This window comes from Ailuropoda melanoleuca, chromosome 2 (assembly GCF_002007445.2).
Source record: "Ailuropoda melanoleuca isolate Jingjing chromosome 2, ASM200744v2, whole genome shotgun sequence".
Classification (NCBI taxonomy): Eukaryota; Metazoa; Chordata; class Mammalia; order Carnivora; family Ursidae; genus Ailuropoda; species Ailuropoda melanoleuca.
The window spans coordinates 138,518,340-138,536,140 of NC_048219.1; the positions used below are offsets into that span (position 1 = coordinate 138,518,340).

At 35.9% G+C, this 17,801-nt stretch overlaps 1 protein-coding gene across 7 annotated transcripts in view; it reads left to right on the forward strand.

Moving 5' to 3' along the window:
• Positions 1-668: 668 nt before the first annotated feature.
• Positions 669-17,801, forward strand: part of PPIG (peptidylprolyl isomerase G) — a 44,854-nt gene continuing 27,721 nt past the window's right edge. The window contains exons 1-5 of one of the 7 annotated variants that reach the window (XM_011221370.3): positions 669-821; positions 15,793-15,840; positions 16,152-16,229; positions 16,321-16,395; positions 16,951-17,058. In XM_011221370.3, the coding sequence (XP_011219672.1) occupies positions 16,169-16,229; positions 16,321-16,395; positions 16,951-17,058 (244 nt within the window). In that variant the 5' untranslated portion in view covers positions 669-821; positions 15,793-15,840; positions 16,152-16,168. Of the gene's footprint in view, positions 1,053-1,097; positions 1,231-1,456; positions 1,682-14,419; positions 14,475-15,792; positions 15,841-16,151; positions 16,230-16,320; positions 16,396-16,950; positions 17,059-17,801 lie in introns of those variants that run through there. The other 6 variants (XM_034654705.1, XM_011221371.3, XM_011221369.3 and 3 more) reach the window with 6 other exon arrangements.

Genomic DNA, 17,801 nt, shown 5'->3' on the forward strand with positions numbered 1-17,801 from the left:
TTAGCTAGTTCCTTCAAAACTCATTCACCCCACGTCCCCACAAGGATTGTCGCCAGCCCGCCTCCCTCCAAATACCAGAGGTATTTATTTTTAACCCCATCTAGGAACCCGTGTCTCTTAAAATAATTAAATCACAATATATGTCCTATTTTACCTAGAGAGCTCTGGATTTTTGGAGTCAAAGATCTGCTTTGGTATTTAGGAACAGTGTATTTAGGGGGGAGGAGGCACTTATTCTCCCTGAGCCTCGATTTCCTTGTCTGTAAAACAAGCATTAATAACCTATATCATGGTGTTGCTGTGAGAATTTTAAAGAGAGAGAGCGTCAATGCCCTATGTAATTTCCTCTTTTCCTCAATTAGCACTTTGTTCGTTTCTGTCTTTTAAAACTTGTGTCACAGCGTTAACTGGAAGCTGAACTGGAAGCTCCTTAAAGGTAGGGCTTCCTTCCCAATACTCTGGCAGAGGATGAATAAATGTTTACTGAATGAAGCACTTCATTTCACGAAAAATATAGCATTTTGACGATTACAAACGTTCCCAATCAACTCACAGCAAAAGCATTTACCACTTATGAACTAGGTATTTAACAGATAACCAAAATCCTAGAATTCCAGGGAGAGCCTAGGTGACGCAAGCAAGAGAACACCAGGAGACGCGACCAACGGGTGACGTAGTTCCTGAGCGACGCTTTCCCTCCACGCCGGGACTGGGTTGTGGGGGAGGGAGGCGGTTAGTGGGCTTTAGCGCCTTTTCTGGCGGCGGTAGATTTGAAGCGCTTTAAAGGACCGGACCCCGGGAAGTGAAGACTACAGGAGCAAGTAGGTGGCGCGAAGCCCGTGTTGTTTCGGTGGCGTCCTTTGCAGCAGTCCCGGGGTACGAGAGCGGGAAGAGCCCGAGGGGCGGAGCCGACGTGTTAGGCCCGGCGGAGTCAACCGTCTTCGCCTCGAGGTATCTGGGCTGCCTGGTTCCTGAACGAGCCACCGCCAAGGACCTTGGCTCTGGCTTTGCAGCTGTTGCAGCAGGAGAGGGCCTCCAGCCGCGCCTCCCAGGTCTGGGAAGCGGTCCTCCCCTTCCCAGCCCCCGCCCTCTCACTTGGGCGCACACCTCCCTCCCTGACGCATTTTGCCGCACAAGCTGTAATATGGCGGCAGCGGCGGCGGCCTGAACTCTAGGGAACAAGGGTGATTTTTGATGCTTCAAAATCGTAAGACTAATCGCTAATGCGGGGTAGGTGGGAGAATTGGTGGGGAAGGAGTAACCTGATGTCCTGTCAGGTTAGGGTTGGAGACTTGCGGGCGAGGAGCCTGGATCACAGGGTTTAAGATTAGACTGAAAACAGGCTTTCCTTCTGCTCCGACCTTTTCGTCTCACAGACAGCGGCTATCGTACATACTTAAGTGATACAGGCCTTTTGACTAAAACTGAAATCCAGGCTCTTCCCTTTTCATCCCAGGGCTGTCTCGAAGTTCACCCACGTTTCCGAGGAGCTGTGAGCAGCGCAGGCCTTTTAGGAGAAGATAATTACTCTTTAGGAGGAAGGCCATGGCTTCAGAGCTCCATATGCCTTGGGGGAAGTGTGCGAATTTGGCTCATCTTTAGTCTTTTAAGGAGCTAAGTCGAGGTCTGCGGGAATGGAGAACTCCCAGTCATTTTGGAAATGTTATAGAAGCACCATTTTGTACGTTGATTTAATTCATTTCTACAGCAGTACTTTCTGTTCAGGACCAAGCTTTTGCAGTAGTGATGACAAATAAGACCAAGAAACAATGAAATGTTCTGGACTTTTGGGGGTCCGTTAACTTTTAGTAGCTAAAACCAGATGGAGGGGAAAATATGTGTGCGTGTGTCCGTATATATAATAATAATAATAATAATAAATAAAAAGTAATTTGCCGGTTCGTAAAAATGATGGGTGAGGAGGTGTATGAACATTTTCGAAATAGTGCGGTAAAATCCAGAAAAGCCACAGAATCTAGAATGGCTGCTTCTGTCATATTTTTTAGGTATCAGAAAATTTACCCGTTTCCCCCCTTTTTTATTTTAACCATTTTAGATAGGATTATTTCTATAATAAATTACTTTTCTCTTAGAGTTCGTTTTACATCGTGTAAGGTTTTATTATTCAGAATTATAGGTGCCCTGAAATCCCAAAGGGTCTTGTAGGATTCTGTGCTGTGTGTGTGTGTGCTTTTTAAGGTTTTGTTTTTTTTTTTTGTCTTTGCAGCCTGTAGTCAGGGTTGCCTTCCCCTGCTGTCAGGAGTGTACAAGTATGCAAGCTTCCTAGTTTAGAAAATTGGTTTTGTTTCTAATTCAACCATCTTTCTGAACCTCAGTTCCTTCATCTATAAAATATTTTTATTGCGGTCTATAACCAGCTGTGGGCTTCAAAAATAAATCATCAGGTTTGTTAAAATTCTGTGTAAAATTGGCTTTCACTAAGAAGTCTGCGGTTCTCCTATGAGTGAAGTAAAGAACATACATTACGTTTATTGTGACTTATTAAAGGCCTTTCATTTTTGGTGCTTATTATTGTGGCCTTGCAGTTATCAGTGGCCTCTGAGTAAAGCTTTTGTCCTTTTGATATTTTGCATATTTTAAATTAGGTTTTCTATCAGGCAACATCCATTCTGCATGCAAAAGAAACTTGGTAGCCATTCATAATAGTATGAGCTAGTCATCAGTAGTGTGACTCATTAGCAATTAATTCTTCCAGTGTTGCGCTTTTAAGAAATAGATGTTGATGTTTTCCCTTATTTATTTTTTACTAATAGGGTATTTCAATAGAATTATAATGTATTAGTTGTAGTATTCTAATATAGTAAGATGTCTAACTTGTCACATGTATTAGGAGTCCATAGATAATGAATTCAAGTGATTTGAAGAGTTTGTTTCAGGTTTCTGCTGCTTTGTGTTACTTCACTTTTTTTTGGCTTTAATATTAGCACCGAGCTTTTATTTTTTTTATTTAAGTGTCGGTGGTTTTACCCTGGTTTAATGCATACACTGTTTCTGTAAGAACTCTGTATTTTTATTTCTGTGGGGCAAGTCTTGCAGCTTGAAATTTATTTCAGGCAGTATTGTGTAAATACTCAGAGATACTTCCGTAACTGGGGACTTTGTACTTTCAGTACCAGACAGGCAATCTTTTGCACTTTTAAGAGGTACCTTAAAGGAATCACCAACCTCTTCTTGAAAGCGGTTGTACCTGTAAATATAGGTATCAGTTTTTTTAATATTAAAATGGTTATTTTTAAAACATGAATGATGATTCCTTAAGTCATTGATTTTTTTTTTAAAGTGAATGAAGCCTCTTTATATATTAAGGTACTCTTATTTATGTATAATCTTTAGCTTAAGGTTTATTCATAACTATATCATTGTATTATGGTCATAAGGTAGAAAGTAAAATTAAATAAGCCGTTATCTGGAATATTTGTGAATAAGCTATTTTCTACAGTGAAGCTGTTAAAGTACTTAACCAGAAAACTCTTGTGTTTTTTTTTTTTCCAACTTATGACCTTGCTCCAGTCATTTCAATTCTTTAGTCCTCTTGTCAAATTTATAAAATCAGAAGATTGGACCAGATTAAGGTTCTTCCAAACTTCAGAAGTCTGTAATTTATATAGGAATTACTACATTGGCTAACATGTTGCTATTTTATGGTGTAGGTATGTCTCTGGAGACAGTAGTATACATTTATCGTTGTAAAAACTTGAATAATTGCAGGTACGATATTAAGAGTATTAGCAGGGTTTCCCAGTTAGTACATGCTTTTTTAATTCGGTACTAACAAAGCATAGTTTTATGCTCTCATATTGTATCTTTAGAAAGTATGTAATATTCTATTTAACACCGAACTTGGCAACATTACAGCTTTTCTCTTTTTATGTTTTCTAAAGGATTTAAGAATTTAGGAAGTGCCTATAGACAGTTATTCATGTTTCTACCACCACAGTGGTTTGTGACAGAGACATTAAGCGAGGGGGGCACCATATGGAAGAGCATAGTTGCCTTTTCTGATACCTCAGAATGTTAACTTTTGTGCTTAATTAATTAGCAATATATTCATAAATGCATTAAAATGTTTTTGAAACAGTCTATTTTCGTTTCTCATTTGATCTCTGAACTATATTGGGGGTAGGATGAAGAGGCTGGTATGAATGTCACATTGCCTTCTTTGAAAGTAATCTTCAAGATCTATGGTTTTAATTAGTTTAATGTAATATGCTTGCACTTAGAGGTGGAAATCTTGTGTAAAAATTGTTAACTGTTTTATTGAACTTAAGCAGATGAGAACTTTCCATCTTTATTTATTTATTTATTTATTTTTAAAAGATTTGTATTTATTTGAGAGAGTGAGAGAGAGCGTGCACAGAAGCAAGGGGAAGGGCAGAGGGAGAGGGAGAAGCAGACTCCCTGCTGAGCAGGGAGCTGATGTGGGGCTGATCCCAGAACTCTGGGATCATGACCTGAGCCAAAGGCAGACGTTGAACTATCTGGGCCACCCAGGTGCCCCTTCATCTTTATTTCTTAGTCCTGAACTGAAGGTGCTCCCTCTTGTAATGAATTCTGTTTATTAAGAAAGGAAAGAAACATTTTATTATTAAAATGCAACTCAATTAGTTAGATCTAGGGAATAGGTTCTGTTTCAATCATGGAATCGACTCAGAGGATGGTTACTGACTGGTAGGCTCTGGGAGAATTTACTGACTACGGGTACAAATTAGCAATATTCCATGTGAGAAGCAGTACATATAGGAGGAAGGTACTGAAGTTTAGGCAGAGTCTAGTTCTGCTCATGCCTTGATTTAGTAGTATTATTTCCATTTGATAATGTAGTCCTGGGCCAGACACTGTGCATGGTGTTGAAGATACAACGTTTCTGAATTTGAGGAGTTTACGGACAAGTTTATGATGATGAAAATAAGATTCAACAAAGGAGGATCATTTAAGCTTTAGAGAGTCAAGGTGAAGTTTCCAGAGGGTATACCATGGCTATTTGAATCTTTAAGGACACAGAGGAATTAGCCAAGGGAATCAGAAAGGGCAAAGACCTGCTAATCTTAATAGTTTAAAAGATTTACTGTCTACTTTTTGAAGACTGAGTACTTTGTTGACTTCCTCATACTGTGTGAAACTTCTAAATAATTCTTTGAATGTCATAAATCACTGCATTATTTATTGCCTAATTGCAAATACCATGTCCTTTACCATATGTTTTAGTAATTAGTTGCCTATGTCCTTGTCCTGCCCCTTTCCCATCCTTCATGTTACTTTAAGATGAATATCGAATTTATTTCAGGTATGAAACTACAAGATTAAACTTTTTACATATGAATTTGTTACTTCTTACATTTTTATGAAATATATTTGTTACAGAAGTTTACACATCCTAGCATTTACTGTTTTAAAATATTTATATATTATTGACATACAAAACTATGATATTGTTGGTAAACATTGGAAACAACTGTCTTTCTGCTTAGAAAAAATATACATGAACATTTTAAAAGTTAAAGCTTAAGTATCAGGATTTTAGGCATTTTTATATGATCTAACTTTTTCAGTGAGTCTGTTAGCTTTATTATGTAAAAAGTATTTTCATTATGAAAAAAGTAGGTGAGGTTAAGTATCACTAAAATCTCTGAAGGAGTCAGGCAGGTGAAATGAGTTCCTGAGGCCAAGTAGATAGTAAATAGTAACAGCTAATAGGCTGTAGTTGGAGGCAGACCCTGTTGATTGCTGTACAGGAATGGAGCACATTATTTTTGCTTGTTTTTCAAGAAAAATTAATATCTGGATTTTATGGAAATAGCTGCAACTCAGGTTAAACAAATTTTCAACAAAGCAGTCTACTATTCTGAAAGCTTTCATTATATACTATTAGGAAGTTCATGAATTATTTTATTGACAATTGCATAGAGTTGATTTTTCCCCGAATTGTATCTTTGGTATATCTCAGTATTATTTTGTTTACTTTTTCTTGAAAAACGTGAAAAATTGATCAGATGTTTCTCTCATGTTTGATTTTAGGTATTATTGAGTAATACCAGGAAATCATAATTATAGAGGAAATACTATGTGCTATATTTCTGATTAGGCAAAATCTGATTTCAGGAATATTAGAGACATAGTGTTGAGCCATCTTTTTTTGTCATCATTGTTTTTCATTAGCTATAACGTACTTGAGATTTCTGTAGTGCTTTTAATAATTGCTGTCATCTTTCTTGAAATTAAGGCATTTTTTATTTACTTCAAGAAGACTAATTTTAATCTATTCCTATGAAAAGTATCCTTATATGGTATAACCTGAATGTAATCATTTATAAGCATATACATTTTTAATTATGAATTTTTTCTTTATAATACCGATTATATTTATTAAAAGAATAAAGTACAGTAAGGCAAAAACTGTCTTGGTCTTACAACCAACACAATAATGACTTTAAAATTGTTTTTCTTTTTATAAATCCTTAAATTTGAGGTTTAGAAGTAGTTGATTATAATGCTTATGCATATACTGTTTTGTATCTTTTTTTAAAAACAATTTATAAGCATTTTCCAAATTACTCAAGTTTATAGCATTACTTTAACAACTATTTTGTTCAACCGGAGACCATGATTTAACCATTTTTTGTAATATTGACTACGTTGCTTCTGATTGTATATTCCTAAAAAGAGCACTAAGATAGCTAACTTTATACGTGAAGGCTTTCTAAACGGGTAGTTTCTTACAAGAGATTCCTAGTATGTGAATTTTACTGATTTAAGGTGAAAACCAGTTTAAGATATAAACACTTAATTAAGAGTTTCACGTATTATTTCCAGAGGAGCTGCATACTGTTTTGGGAGTTAGTCTTTTAAAAGATCTTTACTATTTTGATAAGCAAAACATTATCTCATTTTATTAGTGTTTTTTTTTTAATTTTTTTTTTTAAGATTTTATTTATTTATCAGAGAGAGAGAGCAGACACGCAGGGGGAGTGGCAAGCAGAGGGAGAAGCAGACTGCCCACTGAGCAAGGAGCCCCATGGGGGACTTGATCCTAGTCCTTGGGATCATGACATGAGCTGAGGGAGATGCTTAACCAGCTGAGACACCCAAGCATCCCTTAGTGTTTCTTTAAAAATATTCGTGATTATAAACTTAGTATCTGTTGAAGAAAATTTGGAAAACAAAAACATAAAAATTATCCCTAAATTCATGCCTAAATATAATCAGTGTTAATATTTTGGTGTAAATCTTTGGGGGTGGCTTCTTTTATTCATTTTGGGGGGATATAATTGATATTATATTTTAGGTACAACATGATGATTTGATATTTGTAAATATTGCAAAATGGTCACATTAAATCTAATCATCACCTCACATAGTTTCAAATATTTTCTTGTGATGAGAGCTTTTAAGATCTTCTCTCTTAGCAACGTTCAAATATACAGTCTAGTGCTATTAACTATAGTCAGCATGCTGTACATCACATCCCCAGGACCCAAAATGAATTTAGGTTTTTTGTTTAGTTTTTGTTTTTTTTGAGATTGTACATACAAGTAAGATCATATGGTATTTGTCTTTCTCTAACTTATTTCACTTAGTATAATATCCTCAAGGTCCATACGTGTCATAAATGATAGGATTTCCTTTTTTTTTTTTTTTTTTTTTAAATTTTTTTTTTTTTTTTTTAAGATTTTATTTCTTTATTTTAGAGAGGAGGGTGGAGAGGGAGAGGGGAAGAATCTCTAGAGAGTGGAGCCCGACCCGGGGTTCCATCTCAAGACTCTGAGACTATCACCTTAGCTGAAACCAAGAGTCAGACACCCGGCTGACTGAGCCACCCAGGCACTGCAGGATTTTCTTCTTTTTGTGGCTGAATGATATTCCTATGTGAGTGTGCACACATATCACATTTTCTTTATTCATTCATCCATCAGTGGACACTTGGGTTGTTTCCATGTCTTGGCTATTGTAAATAATGCTGCATAATTTATAATTAGTCTCAGTATTTTGGTATAAATCCTGTCTTTCACTTACATTGAAATGTAACTGACATATTACACAGTATAAGCTTAAAGTGTACAGCATATGACTTAACATGTTTTGGAAAATGATTACGAAAATAAGTTTTGTTAACATCCATTGTCTGATATAGGTGCAAGGAAGAAAATGTTTTTTTCTTTTGATGAGAATTTTAAGGATTTATTCTCAGCAGCTTTCTGATATACCATACAGCAGTTAACTATAGCCATCACATTGTTCATTACATCCTCAGTACATACTTACAGCTGGAGGTTTGTATCTTTTGATGATCTTTATTCAGTTCCTCTACCTTCTCTCCCCAGCTCTGGTACCTAAAAATCTGATTTCTTTTTCTGTGAGTTTGGGCAGGGTGTGTGTATATACATACATATTTTTTATTTACCTTTTTTCTTGGATTCTGCATATAAGTGAGATGATACAGTATTTGTCTTTCTCTGTCTGACTTCACTTAGCACCCTCCAGGTCCATCCATGTTGTTGCAAATTGCAAGATTTCCTTGTTTTTTATGGCCGAATAGGATCCTATTATATATGTAAATATACCACATTTTCTTAATCCATTCATCTGTTGATGGACACTTAGGTCGTCTCCATGTCTTGGCTGTTTTAAATAATGCTGCACTGAGCATGGTGGTACATACAAGTCTTCAGCATAATGGTTTCATCTCCTCTTTTTAACATGTATCTCTTATGTATAAAGTTGGGAGTTTTTACTAGCTTTTTTCACTTAGTATATTATGAATATCCTCTCATCCGTGAGTAGTCTTTGATAGTTTTTCTTTTGCATTTTATTTTTTGTAGTAACTTTTAATAATATGTTTATGTGGTATAAAACTGAAAAGATATAGAAGGTTGGTTATACAGTAAAAAATAAACAAAAAAAACCCCCCACCTTCTTACCCATCCTCCCCAGCCACACATTTCTCCCACCTGCTGCCTCTGTATTAGACAAGCAAACATATATATGTATTTTTTTTACTTCTTTGAAAAATATTCAAAGAATGCATGCCATACACATATCTGTGCCTTTTTAGTTTTTATAAACTAAACAAAATTTAAACTTCAAGCAGTACATAAACTGCTTTCTCATTCCTTTTTATAGCCTTGTACATTGTGTGGATGTAATATGATTTATGTAATCTGTCCTTTATGGACATTTATATTTACAGTCTTTTTTTTTTTTTTAAAGATTTTATTTATTTATTCGACAGAGATAGAGACAGCCAGCGAGAGAGGGAACAAGCAGGGGGAGTAGGAGAGGAAGAAGCAGGCTCATAGCGGAAGAGCCTGATGTGGGGCTCGATCCTGTAACGCTGGGATCACGCCCTGAGCCAAAGGCAGACGCTTAATTAACGCTGTGCCACCCAGGCGCCCCTATATTTACAGTCTTTTAACTACAGAAACAATGGTACCTTGAATAACCTTGTACATACCTTATTTTGCAAATGTGTGGGATATGTATAAAATTTCTAGTGTGGGTTACTGAGTCAAAGGGTATTTAATGGGGGGGCACCTGGGTGGCTCAGTCGTTAAGCATCTGCCTTCGGCTCAGGGTGTGATCCCGGAGTCCTGGGATCGAGCCCCACATCGGGCTCCTCTGCTGGGAGCCTGCTGTTTCCTCTCCCGCTTCCCCTGCTTGTGTTCCCTCTCTTACTGGCTGTCTCTCTCTGTCAAATAAATAAATAAAATCTTTTTTTTTAAATAAAAAGGGTATTTAATGCACTTATAATAGTGTATGTTGTCAAATTGGCAAAGGATTGTATCAATTTACCCCTTTACTGTTGGCAACAATGTATGAGGTCAGTATTTATTTTTGTTAGGTGAAAAATGTTATCTCTGATTTCAACATGTAAGAATATGATTTCCAGTGACTAAATGAATATCATCCATTTCATGAGAGAATCATTTATTTAACCAATTTCTGTTACTGTGCAACTGGTTTGTTCTTTATTTACTATTATAAAAAGCACTTCAGTGACTATGTATGAATTTTTTTAAGGTAAAGGGTAGATTTGAGTTTTTTTTTTTTTAAGTTTATGTTTTTAGTAATCCAACATGGGGCTCAAACTCATGACCCCAAGATCACATGCTCTTCTAACTGAACCAGCCAGGTGCCCCAAATATTTTTATACTTAAAATCTTTCTAACCATATGTTTTTCGTTTAACATTTTTTCCATATTTTTAAAAATTGCATTTTCACAAACAGTGTAATAGATCATCATATGAATATTTCTTAATTTACTTAACTGTTATGTTGGACATGTAGATTGTTTCTAATTACTATGAAACCAAAATCAAAGAATATTTCATTTAAAATGATTGGCTTCAGAGAGATTCCAAGATACTGAATTACTAAAGTGTTAAAAGTTAGAATGAATATGAATATATTCAAAGTTGTTGGTTTGTAATGCCAAGTTGCTTAGCAAAACTGTTAATGTGGTTTATATTTTTAATTTCACTTTTTATAAATTGTTAATGTTCCCTTGGGGATTTTGTGCTTTTGATTGGTGCACGGTCCCTATAGTATTGGTTCTCAAAGGTGGGAGCAGAATGACTTTGAGAGGTTTTTTGGTTGTCATATGTGCTGATACTTAAATAGGGCCACAGGTGATTAATGTTCTGCAGTGAGTTAGGATGGTCCTAGTCAGTGAAGAGTCGTTCTGGCACTCCATTTCTAAGTACTGTTCTACAGTAAAAAATGAACACATCACGTTTGTAGAAAATATTTCCCCATTTTTTACTTTTTTTTTTTTTTAAGATTTATTAACTTGAGAGAAAATGTGTGCATGTGCGAGTGCATGTCGGGGGAGGGGCAGAGGGAGAGGGAGAAAGAGAATCTCAAGCGGACTCCCTGCCAAGCACAGAGTCCCATGGGGCTTGATGTCACGACACTGAGATCATGATCTGAACCAAAACCAGGAGTCGGAGGCTTAACCAACTGAGCCACCCAGGTGCCCCTGTTTTCTACTTTCTAATTTACTTCTGACAAATAGGAATAATAAATTTCTTCATGAAGACAAATGTGTTTATTTCCTTTATTTATTTATTCATTCATTCATTCATGAACCTGAAAAATTATTTAATATCCAGTTTGGATAAATATTCACATGTCCTTTTCCTAGTTTCCATTGGGGGAGGAGTACACAGTTTTGTGGAAAAGAAAAATAATTTCCTAAGATCTTCTAGATTTAAATTTTTTTTTTAAAGATTTTATTTATTTATTCGACAGAGATAGAGACAGCCAGCGAGAGAGGGAACACAAGCGGGGGGAGTGGGAGAGGAAGAAGCAGGCTCATAGCGGAAGAGCCTGATGTGGGACTCGATCCCACAACGCCGGGATTACGCCCTGAGCCGAAGGCAGACGCCCAACCGCTGTGCCACCCAGGCGCCCCTCTAGATTTAAATTTTAAACAGCAGTAATAATCATGAAAGTGAGACACTTAAAAAATACATGAAAACTTGAGTGCTCTTTTGAAAGTTTCTTTTACAGGTCTGTAGAAAACTTGGGAAATGAGAAACTAAAAAAAATCGCATATGACCCTTTAATTTAGAGATAGGCTTTTAGTATTATCATGTGTTTCCTACTATTTTATTTCATTATGCAGATATATCTTTACATTTTATTAGTTTTAAATTGGGAAACTAATGCGTGAATATTTTCTCATTGCAAAAATTCAAACCTTATATTTAAAGCTGAAGACTCCCACTGACTTCCATCCCTACTCCCAGTCCCTCTGCTGAGTGCTGTCAGTTTTGCTATGTAACTGTAGAAGTAGAGTATTATTTTAGAGTGTAAACACAATACTTAGGTGCAAATTGCTTTTTTTTTTTCTTTTCAACTAAGTAATAGGCTTTTGGATAGAGTTATGTAGACTTTTTAAACTGGTATATAATATTAAATAGCATGTATATACTAGAATTTATTCAGCTGTTCTCTCATTGTGGGATATTTTGGATGTTTCCTTTTTGTTGTTGTTACAGTGTTACAGAACTGTGTTCTCACACATGCCTACCCTTTCGTGTGTATTCATGTGTTTATTAAATACCAGTTTCTTACCATAGCCAAGCGCTGTTTGAAGCACTAGGAATTAAGAGGGGAGCAAAACTGAAAAGGTTATCACATCATGGAGCTTATATTCTAGTAAGAAGAATAGATACAAAAACTTGAATTTATAATAAATTATCAATAAGTGCAGGGAAGAAAAATAAAGCAGGTAAGGGGATATAAAGTTTTGGAGGACAGGGGCTGCTCCTTTGTTCAACTGGTCAGGGATGGTTTCTTTGTGGAGAGGATACTTCAGCAATGACTTAAGTGAAGGAATGAACCAAGTGAAGATCTGGGGTAAGAGCATCCCACACGAAGGAGACAACAATGTGGAAGACCTGATGAAGGGCTAGGCTTTGGGATGTTTGTTTTTTGTTTTTAAGATTTTATTTATTTATTGGACAGAGAGCACAAGCAGGGAGGAGGGACAGAGGGAGAGGGAGAAGCAGGCTTCCCACTGAACTGGGAGCCGGACGTGGGGCTTGATCCCAGGACCCTGGGATCATGACCTGAGCCGAAGGCAAATGCTTAACCAGCTGAGCCACCCAGGCAGCCTGGAATGCTTGAAGAACAGCTGGAACATGTGTGTCTAAAGCAAATTTGAGAAGAATGTTAGATGAAGTTGTAGAGGTCAATAGGGGCTAAAATATTTAGAGCTGTGCTATCCAGTACGGTAGCTGTGAGCCACATGTAGTTATTGTTGAGCACTTGAAATATGGCTATTTTGAGTTGATAAACACTGGATTTCTAAGACTTAGTACCCAAAAAAGAATGGGAAATATCTCATCACATTTTTATGTTGATTATTTGTTGAAGTAATATTTTGGACATACTGAGTTAAATAAAATATACTACTTAAATTAACCTTTTTTTTTTTAAATGTGGCTACTAAAAATTTAAAACCTATAAATGTGGCTCATATTTCTGTTGGACAGCGCTGGTTTAGGTTCTTAAAATCCGTGGAAAGACATTCTGATTAAATGTGATATACGTCAGAAAATATTAGGCAGAGGAATGAAGCGGTAAATTGTGCTTTTAAAGGGTCACTCCACGGGGCGCCTGGGTGGCACGGCGGTTAAGCGTCTGCCTTCGGCTCAGGGCGTGATCCTGGCGTTATGGGATCAAGCCCCACATCAGGCTCCTCTGCTATGAGCCTGCTTCTTCCTCTCCCACTCCCCCTGCTTGTGTTCCCTCTCTCACTGGCTGTCTCTATCTCTGTCAAATAAATAAATAAATAAATTCTTAAAAAAATAAAAATAAAAAATAAAGGGTCACTCCACTCAGGTTATTCTATGGAGAATAGATAATAGAGGACTAAGTAAAAGTAGAGAAACCAATTAGGAAGCTATTGCAGTATTCCAGATAAGAAATGATAATAATGGTAAAGATGGTGAGAACTTTTTTTAAGCTAAAATTAAGTCAGTGCCAAACTGACTTTTAATGGTTTGGATAATGGCTATGAAGGAGAATGCAACCAAAGATGATTCCAAGTTTTCAGCCTTGACAAATTTGGACAGGGATAATATTTACTAAGTTTTGAGAGAAGTGGGGGTAGAGAAGTAAAGTTTTGTTTTAGATTTATTATTTTTAATAAACTTTTTATTGAAGTACAATAGAGTGTACCGAAACCTACATCTAAGTGTAGCTCAGTTTTCCCAAAGTGAATTCACCCAGGTAAGCAGCTCTCAGATTTAAAAAACTAAACAAAACAAAACACTATCCTGGTAGCTCCAACTTGGGTTCATAACTCCATGAATTTGTAGTGGTATTCATCGCAATTTCAAAGTACCAGAGCTATAGGCTTTTTACATTGTGCCCTAGAATTGAAAAACTCAGACAGTTATCAAAGATTGTGTCTAAAAGGTTGTGGGTAATTAGAGATTTTTCTGACCAATCATAAATTATGCCTGGTTTTGTTTTAAGATTTTATTTATTTATTTGAGAGAGAGATATCAAGGTGGGGGGGGGGTGTAGAGGGAGAAGCAGACTCCCCACTGAGCAGAAGCCCAGGACCCTGGGATCATGACCTGAGCCAAAGGCAGACGCTTAACCAACTGAGCCACCCAGGCACCCAACGTGTGCCTGGTTTTCAAATTGGGAGTTTGTTTTCGAGAACACAGTACTGTATGTAGGAAATAAACTGTAACTACAAACAATCTGGTATGTTTGGGACAGTATTATCTATACTATACTATTCATTTTAAGAGTAGTATAGTATAGTACTCATGTAAGAATAGAAATCTCCACCTGGGGTTGTGGTTAAATAAGTACCTATATAGCTTTTTTTCAGGGGAAAATGAATAGTTCAACTTTCTCTTTTCTTCCTCTACCCCCAAGAGTGAAGAATTTAAGAAGGCCTACAAAAATTATTTAAAAGATAAAGGATAATAAGGTACAATATTTTTAAGAAAGTTTCCTCAGATTTATAGATTCAGCATAGTCTCAATTTCAAGTGTGCAGGAATTGAGATTCTGTATAAGTAAAAACAATGCGTCAAACTTGGCAAGATACTAAAATTGCTAAGTTTTTTTTTTTTTCAGAAGTCTAGGCTAGTGGAGGATTGAAAGTTTAGCTTTTTTGCTTATGTTTCCTGTGAAACAAATTCAAGTATCCATCATATCTATTAGAAATCAAAAATGGAGAAGTCATGAGAAAATGGTATTTTCCTCCCTTTTCTCACGCAGTGCCAAAAGTGAATATACCAACCCTTGGGCTGAATTTGAATGCAATATAATATATCTTTTATGTAATTTAATCCCTAATTCACATAATCAACATTAAATGAATGAGTACATACCTGCATTTTTCAAATTGCTGGTGATTTGGGCAAAATTGAGTGTCCTGATTTGTAGTTTGTGGGTAGTGTAAAATTGATAAGGATGGTAATATATAAACCTACATGTGTGATGAAATTGTGTAGAACTAATAAATACGCAAGCATGCAGATGAGTGCCAGTAAAACCGGGAAATGTGAGATAAAGGATTGTATCAACATTGTTCTGCTTTTTATACTACAGTTGTGCTATTATATAACAGTTTTCTAAAATGTTACCATTGGAGGAAACTGGGTAAAGTACATACTATCATATTATTTCTTACAATCTACAGTGAATCTACAGAAACCTCTAAAAATTGGTAAAGAGAGGAATCTGTTTAGGATGGAGAATATAGATTTTTCACAATTTCACTGGACCTAAAATATCACACTGCTTGCATAGCTACCAACTTAGATATGATAATTTTCAGAAAAGCATATACATTTCAGTCTCTATTCTGAGCAGATGAAACTGTTTTTATAGTCCATAATTTTGGATGCTATTTAAACTAAGTACTTTTGCTTTTCACCTTACCCTGTCATTTCCCACTACATCATGATCGAAATGTCTTAAGTCCTTCAAGTAAATGCCTTAGCAAAAGAATGTTAAATAATAGCTATCTGCTATGAAGATAAAAGTGTTTATACAGGGTATCTCACCTCTTGGTATTTTTTTGTGTCTACACTAGCATATTAGTAAAGGCTCTTTCTTGTGCATGATCAGAAAATAGCCTCATATGTAATGGTTTTACTTGGAATGGAAAGCTGCCATCTATTATTATCGTTAAAATATCCCACTTTCTTCTTTGATGGTTTATTTTTGGTATTTTTTAGGAATTTTAATGTTTTTCTTTTTATAACCATTTTAATCAAAACTCTCCTTTTTGTTTTCAAGGAGCGAAAGGATTGGATTAGTCTGCCTTTGATTTTTCTCTGTTTAAAGGTAATCTGCTTGAGTTCACTAATCACATACACTTAATAATTTTCTGTTTGGGTGGCAATCTATATTCAGTGGTTAAAATAGAATTTTTATTATATTATGGCTAAGGTTTTTCTTTTATGTCTTTTCTCTTTCACAAAATGCAATCTAATCTCTAAAAAAAAAAAATCCATGTTATTTATGTCATGGAAGTAAATATCAAAATAAGTTCAAACTACATTTCTAGTTTGTATTCCAGGATTTTTTCCCCTAGAAATTTGTAAGAAATTTTTGCTGTTTTGGTCTGTTTGCCTGAAACTGTATTGTATTCATAGATTGAAGTATTGGAGCCATGGGAATAAAGGTTCAGCGCCCTCGATGTTTTTTTGACATTGCCATTAATAATCAACCTGGTAAGAAAATTAATGTTCCCATGTAACATTTGTAAATGCACATTTAATGTTTTAAATTAGTAAAGGGTAAATGAGCTTCCTTCTTTTTCAGCTGGAAGAGTTGTCTTTGAATTATTTTCTGATGTATGCCCCAAAACATGCGAGAACTTTCGTTGTCTTTGTACAGGTTTGTTGACATTTAGTTGGCCTAATAGTAGTTCCCTTTGACTATGGTTTTAATTTTTTTATTTAACATATTTTAATTTTCTTCATACAGATTATGTACCATTGACCAAGATGTGAAAGTAATATTTATTTATTTAGAGCGTGAGCCCGGGGCGGAGGGTGGGGGAGAGAGAGAATCTTAAGCAGCAGAGCCCAACGGGGGGTCAGTCCCATGACCCTGAGATCACGACCTGAGCCAGAACCAAGAGTTGGATGCTTAACCGACTGAGCCACCCAGGCATCCTGTGAAAGTAATTTTTAGAAATACTACTTGCAATGGGCTTTTATCCGAGATTGATTTCCAAATTTCTACACTCTCCAGAAAAACTTGGATGGTTTTTAAATGAATTAAGAAAAAAATTCCAGAGGGGAGTGAAAATTTTTTACTTTAAAGACATCTACATAGTTTAAAAGACATGTATTTTACAGGGAAATGTTTTCATCATTAATTTTGCTTTAATACTGCTTCCTTGATTTCCTTTCTACTAAATGGCCTACTAATTTTTCTTCTCTGTAGGTGAAAAGGGGACAGGGAAATCAACTCAGAAGCCATTACATTATAAGAGTTGTCTTTTTCACAGAGTTGTCAAAGATTTTATGGTTCAAGGTGGTGACTTCAGTGAAGGTAAGACATTGAAAATCATGTAAGCTTTGTTAAGTATCATAGATCTTTAAGTTAGACAAGTCTCTAGAAATACTCAAATAGACAAAAAGAAGGAAGCATATAAGAAATAATTTTACTTTTGATGCATTAAGTAGTTTCAGAAATTTGCTTCTGGAAGAAAACACTATTCATCTCTTAATAACCTATCAGTATGTGTGTTTGGTCTTGTCAGAACTAGTAGTCCTTAACTACAATATAGTTTTTACCTATACTTTTATTTTTTAAAAGATTTTTATTTATTTGTCAGAGAGAGAGCACAAGCAGGGGGAGCGGCAGGCAGAGGGAGATGCAGGCTTCCCACTGAGCAAGAGGCCAATGCGGGACACGATCCCCGGACCCTGGGATCATGACCTGAGCCTAAGGCAAATGCTTAACCGACTGAGCCACCCTGGCGCCCCTAGTTTTTACCTATACTTTTAAATTGTAAAAACAAACTGTATTTTTAAAGAGACTTTGAAAAAAAATCTAATTTTTGTTCAGAGGTCTACATGATCATTAGAATCTGAATGGTTTTTTTTTCCCTCATATCTTAATAGTCTTTGTCACATTTTTGCTACTGTATTCAAGGGGAAAGAAAGTTATTTGAATTTAAATTAGTATCTTTTATGATATGCTGTGAACCTTTGAGTAGTTTTGATCAGAAGTATTTGAGCACCTACTTTGTAAGAAGTATTTTGTTTAGGGGGTACAGGAGATAATTGTCT